At 36.9% G+C, this 11,370-nt stretch overlaps 1 protein-coding gene across 1 annotated transcript in view; it reads left to right on the top strand.

Annotated features, from left to right (window-relative positions):
* LOC107690317 (RNA binding protein fox-1 homolog 1-like) overlaps positions 1-11,370 on the top strand; it is a 144,144-nt gene that overhangs the window by 93,163 nt on the left and 39,611 nt on the right. Inside the window, exons 2-3 of the mRNA XM_016488622.1 lie at positions 5,043-5,092; positions 5,136-5,328. Coding sequence (XP_016344108.1) covers positions 5,043-5,092; positions 5,136-5,328 — 243 coding nt within the window. The remainder of the gene's footprint in view (positions 1-5,042; positions 5,093-5,135; positions 5,329-11,370) is intronic.

Raw genomic sequence — 11,370 nt, forward strand, 5'->3', positions numbered from 1 at the left:
ATGACAGAGTTTCAGTGTGTGTGTGTGTGTGTGTGTGTGTGTGTGTGTGTGTGTGTGTGCGCGAGAGAGAGCGTGCGCTTTGAAGAAAGAGGGAGCCCCCTTCAGCAACTCTTTTTCAGGCTGCCTTATCAGCAGCTGTTTTGCTTTCTATCTCTCTTTTCACACATTTCATCATCACTTTCTTTCTCGTTTCTCTCCAGTCCATCTCCAAGCTCCATTTCGGGTCGGTCTAGGTGGCTAAACTCACAAATTTGGCAGCCACCAATATTTAAATGAGCCAGATTCTGTCATCCACCCTGAGAGAGTGAGTGAGAGAGGCAGACGAGAGTTAGACGCGCTACTCTTCAAACGGTTTATTTGACTGCGTAATAGTCAAACACTACCGCCCAAAACGTTCCGACACATACCGCTTTAGTGCTGCTGCGCTCCACCTGGCTTTCCATCATTTTTAAGGCATTAGCGTGCGGTTGATCTCAGTGCGACCGTGAGCCGCGTCTATTCGCGTGCTTGCGAAATTTAGAGCGACTACGGAGCGAGGGAGGAGTAGCCTCGTTGTGTGTGAAATTATATTTGCAAAGTGTCATAAAAAGCCCTTTACCAAAACAAAGGCACTTTTTTTATAGCTGCGTATGTTTTGTAAGTGTATGCCTGGAAGCCGAGCGCAGTGAAGTGATGAATCCAGCGCGGTGCCACGTTAAACATATTTCAGTCCTCCAAATGTGGTTCTCATTAGGGTGGAGGCCAAAGCGTTTAGCTAAGCCTGACTGTCTGCCATTGCTTTTTTTCTCCCAGTGTTTGCCAGCAGCTATTTTATGAGGGCCTCCAAAAAATCTCAGTGACGGCACGACTATAATGACCGCAAAAGTAGAGCTCTGCACCGACAGGGGCTTCCCACACCGCGGAGGCACCTCTGTCTTTTCGCTAACTTTCCTTCCACCCTCCCCTTAACGTCTTTGACACTTGTGCATAAATAGTTTAGCACTCCTGATCAAATGATAGTCTAATTATGGTGTGGTGTGCCCGCTCTTGAATATCAATGCACTATGCGAAGTGCTGATGGTGTTAATGGGAAACAGCGTGATGTGTGTAACATCTGCTTAAGGAACAGCAGGGATTTTTTTTACAAGGTCCCGTTTACAGAGTAGCAAGTTGCGGCTTCCCTCCTGGCTCTCCTCGACACGTTCGACTCGCCAGGAATGAAAATCTTGGCATTATTTACATGTCGTTCCAAAGCTGTGTGACTGACGTCTGGGGAACCCAAAGGGTGAATTTTTGAAGAATATCCTGGTTGCTCTTTTCTGTATTCTAAACTTAAAACATATGGCAGACAGTTTTATCCAAAGCCATTTCCATTGCACTCAAGGTATACATTTTTATTAGTTTATACACTCTTAAGGGAATCAAACCCACAACCTTGGCATTGCTAGTGCCATGCTCTACTGTTTGAGCTACAGGAATTCACAATATAATGGAAGTGAATGAGAACTGGACCTGTCATTTATAAGTGTCATAAATGTGGTCCATATGAGTCTATATTCCTTCTATATACGCAGTATATGCACTATATTAGTAATATGATAACTTTGTTATCCAGACCAAAAATTGATTGTTTTCCAGTCCAGTGGACTTTTAACTATTACAACCAGATCATTGAAATAGATGTGAAGTTCATTCAGTCTGATTTGTGAACAAATTATTTAGTCCAGTTTTGCAAAACTGATTCATTGAAACAATTTAACTCAAAAGAACTGTTTTAGTCCTTTCCTCGCACAAAACTATTGTATCCTTTTTTAATGTGTAGAAAGTCTTACGATTTTAGAACAGTATGAGGATGAGTAAATGATGACAGATTTTAATTTTAGACTGGAATATTCCTTTAAATCACAGATTGAGCTCTGGACTTTCTCTCCTTTTATCCTACGCTTTGCACGTAGGGGGTGTTTCTGTGTAGTGTGGCATTATGGTCAGAGGAGAGAAAGTGGTGGTAGAGTGTGTTTCGCTTTGTTTTAGCATGTGCAGTTGTCCCGTGTCAGAGTGTGTTCTCGACAGGCCTGTGGGTGATGGGATCTCTCTGCCTACATAACTCCTGCTTTGGCTTGGAGAAAGAGATGTGTGTGCGTGTATGAAGTGTGTCACGAAGTGTTTCCTCCTGTAAGTAGGGAAAATCACAAATTAGTTGTCTCTAATATCTCAGTTGTTTCTTCTAGACTACGGTAGGATTAAATGGAAAGCACATCTTAAAGGAATAATTCACCCGGATATGAAAATTATGTCATAATTTACTCACCTCCCTGTAAGCCTTTCTTTCTACTGCAGAACAGAAGGTATTTTGGGGAAGAAGAAAAAACACTTTTTGTCTGTAAAATGAAGTCAGTGAGGTCTAATGTTGTTTTGAACTATACTGACTTTCATTGTATGAAGAAAAAACATTTTTCAGTATATATTTTGTGTTCTGCAGAAAAAAGAAAATCATACAGGTTTGGAATGATATAATGGTGGGTAAATGAGGACAGAATTTTGGTACCTTGAAAAATGTGAAGATGAAGTCTTTTTTGAAGATGAATTCCTTCAAATCAAGATATGAATGCAAACACTTCTCATTAAATCTTCTAGGGTTAGGGTTAGGGTTCAAATCTTCTATACTCGTATCTCAAATATTGGTTATTGCTTGAAACCTCTGACAGTGTTGTTACTGTTAACTAAAGCTATTTTTTCCGTTAATTGAATTAAAGCTGAAATAAAATAAATTGTTAATATTAAGTGACAAACTTAAAAATCATAAATTAACTGGTCACTGAAAAGTGCAAAAATTACCAAAAAAAAAAGTAAAATATAAAGTTAAAGTAAAAAAAAAAGATAAACTGAAACTAATAAAAATAAAAAAAAAAAGATACACATACTCATCTTATTAAAACAAACTAAAATTAAAATGAACACAGAAAAGCTCATTCAAAATATGAATAAATTCTATAATAGTATATAAATAATACCAAAATAACACTGACCTCTGAACAATAGAATTTTCCAGTGGGCTGTACAGAATAAAAACACACCATCTGGTTATACAAAACCCAGACAAATAAAGCTATCATCACCTGAAGTTTTAACAAATAGTATCCCCATCAAATCCACACAGCTGTTTAGATTAATGTATTTTTCATGAAACATTCCTCATTATCTGTGTTTCCGTGCATCACATGACCCAAGCCTGTTGTGTGTTTTCATTCTTCTAATCTGTCATTGTTTATTGATAGCAAGCGCTAATTCAGCCGGCTTTTTGGTCTCTTGGGCGCGGCATGCAAAGTGGCGGTTTAGCGTTGATTTGGTGCGCAGGGTAGAGAGATGTCTCCACGCGTAAGTGGATAATCTGGGTGCTGGGAGGTGGATGAATTGGTCCTGATCAAATAAGAAAGCTCTTCCTGAGATAAAGGTCTGATGTGTGTTGTGTACGGAACGCATTTGTCCGTGAGTGTGCTTGTTCATTTGTTGTCGGTCCGGTGCATGCTAACGCTCTAATTTAATTGGCCCAGCTGTACGAGTGAACTTGTGTCTGAAGCCGAGCGTGTGCTTCGCTAATGGTTTACAAACAGAGGGCACGACTGATGCGAGATGTAGCGTGTGTGTATATGTGAAGCTCATATAAAGACCAAAAGTATGTGGAAACCCCCTTATAATGAGCATGTTTGATGCATAAAGCCATGCATACAAGCATGTCTGACCTCTTGTGTCTTAATGAGAGCAAATCCCATGATGCAGTGTCAGGATGAAATAGGGATGAAGCCGAAAAATAACTTCAAAACGACAATGAATTCTACTGAATAATAGTAAAAAAAAAATGGATTGTCCAACAAACACAAAAGTGAATATTTAAAGTGATATTTTCAGAAGCATATTTAAAATTATGACGGATTATTGAGTCTAAAGCCCATATGGCTAAACTGTAAATGTCTTAAATTTGTGCACAGTGTGATTTCAAGTTCAAATTGTATGGTGTCTTTTTATTACCAAAAATAACATTAAACAAAGATACTATTTTATTCATGTTTTTGGTATATGTAAATATTAGTTCTGTCAAACGATTAATCCTGATTAATCGCATCCAAAATAAAAGTTTTTGTTTACATAATATATGTGTGTGTGCTGTGTATCTTTATTTTGTATATATAAATACACACACATGCATTTAAGAAAAATATGTTATGTCCATATATTAAATACATTTATATATAATATAAATTATGTGAATATAAATATATACATGTAAATATTTTCTAAATATATACTGTATGTGTGTGTATTTATATATACATAATAAATATACACAGTACACACACATACAGTATATTATGTAAACAAAAACTTATTTTGGACGCGATTAATTTGTGATTAATCATTTGACAGCACTAGTAAATATCTCTGTTAATATTTTAAATGTTGTAAGCGAGATTAACATGTTTCTGTAGTTTCTGCAGAGATGTTTTAGAATCGGTGTTTTAGTACAAATCTTTTAAGTGGACAAATTATGAATGAAAGAGGGAAAAAATGTTGAATCTGCTTTGTTGTAATTTTTAGGGTGTCTAAATGCTCTTTTTGGAGTCTCTTTTTTTAATGAAGAATTTTAAGACTTGCCTTTTTTATGAATCGATTAAATCGATATGAGTCAAATGATTCAATGATTTACTTGTGCATATTTGTGGCATAAAAATAGCTGTTACTGTAAATTGTCACAATCTCCTGGTTTAACTATGTAACCTGCATGAAGGGTCAGTGAACGAACCTGAAAGAATCTTTTTGGTGGGTTAAAAAAGCTAAGATGAATCAAAATCCCCACAACTCACATGAAGCATGTATTTTACATATATTTATAAATAATAAAGTTGGCAAAAATAGCTACTGTAGCAGCTAAAAGGGCACCAAATGTCCAGTGTTTTGAAATTAATTGCAGATATGGATGGGCTGTTCAGGTGTCCACATACTTTTGGTCATTTAGTGAATTATTCTAATTTGGCACTAACATTTTGCTGTGTTTCTCTGTTTTTCAGGGTAATCAAGACGCCCCAGCACCCCCAGAAACCATGGCCCAGCCTTACCCATCGGCCCAGTTCGCTCCCCCTCAGAACGGCATTCCTGCTGACATCAGCGCAGTTCGCTCCCCCTCAGAACGGCATTCCGGCTGAGTACACGCCGTCCCACCCTCACCCGACTCCGGACTACTCGGGCCAGACCCCCGTGGCAGAACACACGCTGAACATGTACCCCCCTGCCCAGACGCACAGTGAGCCCAGCGGACCAGACAACAGCATACAGGCGGTCTCCGGCACAGCCACAGTAAGCTCCCATCTTTCTCTCGCTCTATATCTCTGACTCTTCTTGATGGCATTGCTCGTCATGGTTCAGGTTTTGTGGATTGTGCTGTGGATTGAGGTGCCCTCCGTGATCTGCCCTCCAAGGACATCAGTGCTGTAGCCCGCCTTAATATTTCATATGCTTCAGGGATTTCCATGAATAATTGACCATCTTTGTGTTATTTCACCAACTCTGAGTACAAAGTGCTCTCCGTGAATTTAGTTTGGTGAGGTTTTCCCTCCTAGTTTTTAATATAATTGTAAGAGCGTTTTCTGTCCCAAAATGGTAAGATGGAAGCATGGTAACAGAAAGTTGCTGGAGAGTTTGGTTTATTAAAGAAATAGTTCTCCCAAAAATCTAATGTTATTATTTTCTCACCTTAATGTCATGAGCTGTAAATTAGCAGTGAATAATGATTTACATTTTGGTCTGTTCCTCCACCAAAGTTATTATTTGGCTTCAGAAAATTGTCTGTTTGTTAAATTGGGGATTTGTGGACTCGGTGATCCATTTAGAATTGAGTTAGACTCTTAGGGTAAGATGCCGCAAGAGGGATGTAGTTATACTGGTGTGTGTGTGTGTGTGTGTGTGTGTGTGTGTGTGTCTCTTTTTTGATATATATTGTAATTTATGAGTTTTTATAATAATAGATTTCAAATTTCACTACTCATCTTAACCTATAGGTCAGCTGAATGGAATCATTCATTGTGAATTGTTAGTTTATTGAAATTATGACAATGTCTTTATTTAAAAAAATAAATAAATAAATTATAGGCCCGTGTATAATTCATAGAATTATATGGTGTTCAGATTTATTTTTTGACTGTGATTCTGTTAGTTGAAATAAAAAAATTATTTACATAGGATATTTCATTTAATATTTTACATTAAAAGCATAAAAACATTAAAATAATATATATTTTTTAATATATATTCTGTAACAATCAGATGACAGCTGGGATGAGCCTGGGGGGTTTCTTACCCCATGGTAGAGGGGCAATATGGCCCATTTTCATGATTGTCATGACTTTGAATTGTGCAATATAAATTAAATTAGCAAATATTTGCTTTTATTTCACCTAATTTTATGTGAGACTTTTTCATCCCCACATGTGAACTACATTTATGATAGTTTGACGGTGCCTTTGTGCTTTTAGAGCTTAACAAAAGTGGTCACTTTGTCATATGGCACAAGCTGTGCAATGGTTCTTTAAAACTGTCTTCTTTTGTGCTGCACTGGGAAAAAAAATAGAATTCAGGTTTGGAATGACATGGGGTTGAGAAAATAGTCAAATAAATTTAATTGAGAGGGAACCATTCATTAGAAAGTGCAAAAATGTAAAAAATTTTAGGATAAACTCCTGATGTATTCCATAATTAGACTATTTGTTCAACAGACAGAATGTTTAAACCGTTTCACTGATTCGAAGGAAAATGTGAGCTTTCTTGCGAACAGCGGCCAGATTTTCGTTGCCTATCCTACCTTAGTGTTCAAATTTCTTTTTTAGTGCCAGAGCAGAAAGGAGCAAAACCACTTCTGGAAAAGCCATTATTTTCCCCCCTGCCTCTCTCCTTCTCCCTCTGTCTCCCGCTTTCTCTATCTCTTTCCTTCACTTCCCGAGCCTAGTGTTATGGAGAGAAAGCCAAACTTTACAGACATCCAAAGCTATGACCTCATCTGGCTAGAGCTGTTTTTAGATCCAAGTCATTCCTCACAACTGATCCTTCATCTGCAAACAAAAGAGGCCTAGACTGTGATACTTCCCCTGTTGCCATCTTTTCTTTGTTTGTTGGAGTAGCTGATAACCAATCAGTCCCCAGAGGGACGTTTTTATACCATAATAGATGGTTTTTTAGAGTGCCGTGGATTCCCGCCATATTCTCAGTGGCCAGTGTGTGCGAGAGCTTGTGGTGGATTTCTGAAATGCATATGGAACAGCATTTACTTTCCACAAGCAACCTATAATATAGTATTTAAGTAGCACTTTACAATAAGTTTGTATTTGTTCACATTAGTTCACATTAGAACTAATGATGATGACACATCCAAGGATGGCGGCGCGTTCACACACTGCGGCTTCTCTCTCTCCCGACAGAAAGGTGTTTTCGTGTTTTTTGTCTTGTGAGTCGCAGTGTTTTTGTACGCTGGTTTGCACTCTATCTGCCATGCGCCTTGTGCTGCTTTATATATTTTTTTACATTTTACCTTATTTGTATAATTGTATAGTTGTATTTTATATTTAAATCTGTATCTATCTGTATTTATGTTCTACTTATGTTAGTGTTATCTGTATGCACCAAGGGTTTGAGAGTAACGCAATTTCAGTTCTCTGTGTGTATGTGCTGTACATGTGGAAGAATTGACAATAAAGCAGACTTGACTCGACTTGAAATGTTCTAATACAAATACATATACACAGTTCAAAAGTTTGGAGTCAGCTATTTAATATAACTTTTTAATACATAGGGCAGTTACATCTATAATCTCATCTTTTGCCACAATAACACAAGGAAATTTAATTATTAATAATAATAATACTATTACAATTCATGAAACTATGGATTTAACTTACCTCTGTACCTGTTTAAATGACCACATCCATACATTTATAGTCTATGTGTTTGTTATATATTTTTTCTTTTTCTTTTTTTTTTGTATAAGTCATTACGTCAAGTTGTTGCTGTTAATCTATGTTTCGTCCAGCTCAATAAAAAAAAAGAAAGAAAAAAAAAAGTTTGGAGTCAGTAGCAGTTTTATTTTTCATTTATTTTTTTACATTTTTATTATTAATATTTTTATATTAAGCAGCACAAGCTTTTCAATATTTGGTAATAATAGGAACATTTCTTGAGCACCAAATTAACATATTCACATGATGTGACACTGAAGACTGCCGAAAATTCAGTATTTCCATCACACAAATAAATGACATATTCAAATTAATATATTCACATTGAAAACAGTTATTTTAGAATATAGTAATATTTCAGATAAAGGCCTTTTTAAAAACATTAAAAAGTCTTGCAGACCCCAAACTTTAAACAGTAGTGTATACTGAAACATTTTTAATATTTGAAGTTATATAAACTCACATTTGTTTAGAATTAACAATGAACAATGTTCTATTTATAAATTAACATTATCCTAAATGGATTAATGCTGGAAAGAAATGTTCCTTGTTAGTTCATCATACCTATTGAAGTAGCTAATGAATAAATTGAAACAAAATGTTACCATTGTGTCAGTACATTTATCTTAAAGGGGTCATAGGATGCTACATGCACTTTTACAAGTTGTTTGAACTGAAATGTGTGTTGGCAGTGTGTGTACACAACCACCCTACAATGATAAAAACCCACCCAGTGGTTTTTTTTAAATCGGGTTAAATGTTTTCCCCTTTCTCAAATCGAGCCGATCTCAGATGCCTGTCTGTGTGAACCTCAGAGAGCGGCTCGGAAGAGAGGGGAGGGGTCACCAGAGCTCATTAACATTTAAAGGAAAATGCTACAAAAACGGCTTGATCTTAAAAGAGCTGTTTTGGACAGGGTAAAAAAAGTTTTTTTTACACTACCATTGAGAAATTTTAACCAAACTATGTTACAGACTTTTCATTAAGACCCTAAAGAATCATATCAACTTGTGGAAAATGGGCATCCTATGACCCCTTTAACATACTTTTCAGTAACCAAGTCACATCTATATCTACGTTAGTGATTATTTTTTAACTGCTTAAAAAATAACTACAGTAATACAGCAGGGGGAAAAATTAAATAATTTTCTGCTGCCAGCAGTTTTGTTATGGCTGTTATTATTAATTGTCACCTTCTTTTCAGGACATTAGTCATCACATTCTCAGTAAACACCACGGGTGTAATGATGGTCACAGACGCAGGGGCGGACCTTTAATTTAACCGTCCTGAGTGGTTGTTAAAACCGGCCCACTCACAGATCATTTCAAGTTCATTTAGTTTCGGACAATACAGAAAGTGGTGACGTCCGAGTGGGTGAATTGTTCACTCTGTAATTAGCCCATCCATTGCCGCCAGTTTGACCCATTTCAAGTCGGTTTGCAGGCAGTGTGTGAACATGATAGCCAGGCATTATCTCATTGACTATAATCAGCCCATCATAGTGACGCAGGTACTGCTTCCTCTGTTGGATATAGTGTCGCTTCAGAAAGATGAGTGATTTATTTGATCTCATATTTAAAACATATTTTCTTATCCAAATGTTTTCTGAAAAGGACGCTGTTTGATTAATCTGTGTAGATGTCAGCTCAGTGTGTCGGCTGACTCTTGTCTCTTCCCCCATGTGTTCCTGAGAGAAACGGCCCCATCCTCATCCAGCCGGAGTGAGAGCTGCCTTTCCTAGAGGGAGGACATGTGTGGAATGGGCCGTACCCGCAAGAGGGCAGACATCTTGCAGAACGGCCCCCTTATGGTGCAGCTTTTGGGGGTCGACGGATGGTTGTAGACTCACAAGTGATGGAGGAGTTTGACTTGGACTGCTACTGCGTTTCATCCCAGTAATGTTGCTATGCTGAAAAAAAGCTTAATCGCTGATGTACGCTGTCTCCTTGGTTCAGGAAACCCTCAGCGTTGTACCTCTGCACTATTGTGCAGTTGTTTGTGCGTGCGAACATCTTCACAAATGAGTGTGCAACACTCTGAAGCACTGACCGCTGTGGCTTCGGTTTGTTTATCTTCCACAAATGCTTGGTTTTTGCTTTGCTGCTCATGTAAAATCAACAGTGCAGCAAAATATGCGTTTGTTATAATGAACGACTATTAATGAATCTTTTGATACCAAAAAAGATTAACTGGAAGCCTTTTTTGTGTTTGTTATTGTTTTTCCCGCCATGTTGGAATCCTCTGCCAGTGAGAAGAATGCTGCACAGATGGCACGCTATGTAAACTGCCAGCCGTATGCATGCTATACACACACACACACACACACAGAGAGGCTGTATTTTTACCTGGCACACATCCCAGAATTGATCCAAGAAAGGAATGAAAAATGTTCTTCTCCTTTTAGCTAGGTTAACTATGTAGCTGGCCATAGTCCTATGTATATATGCATAAAATGTATAGGGGAAAATGTGTGTATATACACTACCCCAAAAGGTTTTAAACAGTAAGATTTTTTATGTTTTAAAATAAGTCTCTTCTAATCACCAAGCCTGCATTTATTTGATCCAAAGTACAGCAAAAACAGTACATTTTTAAAATATTTTTACTATTTAAAATAACTGATTTCTATTTGAATATTTTTTTAAACGTAATTTATGCCTGTGATTTCAAAGCTGAATTTATAGCATCATTACTCCAGTCACATTATCCTTCAGAAATCATTCTAATATTCTGATTTGCTGTTTAAAAACATTTATTATTATTATTATTATTATCATTATGTTGAAAACAGCTGAGTAGATTTTTTCAGGTTTCTTTGATGAATAGAAAGTTCAGAAGAACAGCATTTATCTGAAATAGAAATCTTTTGTAACACTATAAATGTCTTTATCATCACTTTTGATCAATTTAACGCATCCTTGCTAAATAAAAGTATTACTTTCTGTAACCCCCCCCTCCCCCCCCCCACCCAAAAAAAGTTTTAAATAAATTACCGTGACTCCAAGCTATTGAATGGTATAGTGCAGTGGTCACCAACCTTTTTAGGCCCAAGACCCCTGACCTCGGCCTTTATGAAAGACAAGATCTGCCTATTGAAGAATTGATAGAAAAAGACATCCCAGATTGTACTTCAAATTTGAGGCCTTTTACAAATTGGATTCTGATACTGATATTGATTTTTAAGCAAATGTATTTATTGGCTATTTGCTTTATAACAAACAAACTGGCTTTAAACAAATATATCTAGCCGGGGCATGAAGAAAATTGCATTAGCCTACTAAATATACATTGCATAAAACTATACAGGAATTTATTTATTTATTTATACGTGTGTGTGTGTGTGTGTGTGTGTGTGTGTGTGTGTGTGTGTGTGTGTGTGAGAAATATGTAAAA

This window comes from Sinocyclocheilus anshuiensis, unplaced genomic scaffold, assembly GCF_001515605.1.
Source record: "Sinocyclocheilus anshuiensis isolate Anshui unplaced genomic scaffold, SAMN03320099.WGS_v1.1 scaffold461, whole genome shotgun sequence".
Classification (NCBI taxonomy): Eukaryota; Metazoa; Chordata; class Actinopteri; order Cypriniformes; family Cyprinidae; genus Sinocyclocheilus; species Sinocyclocheilus anshuiensis.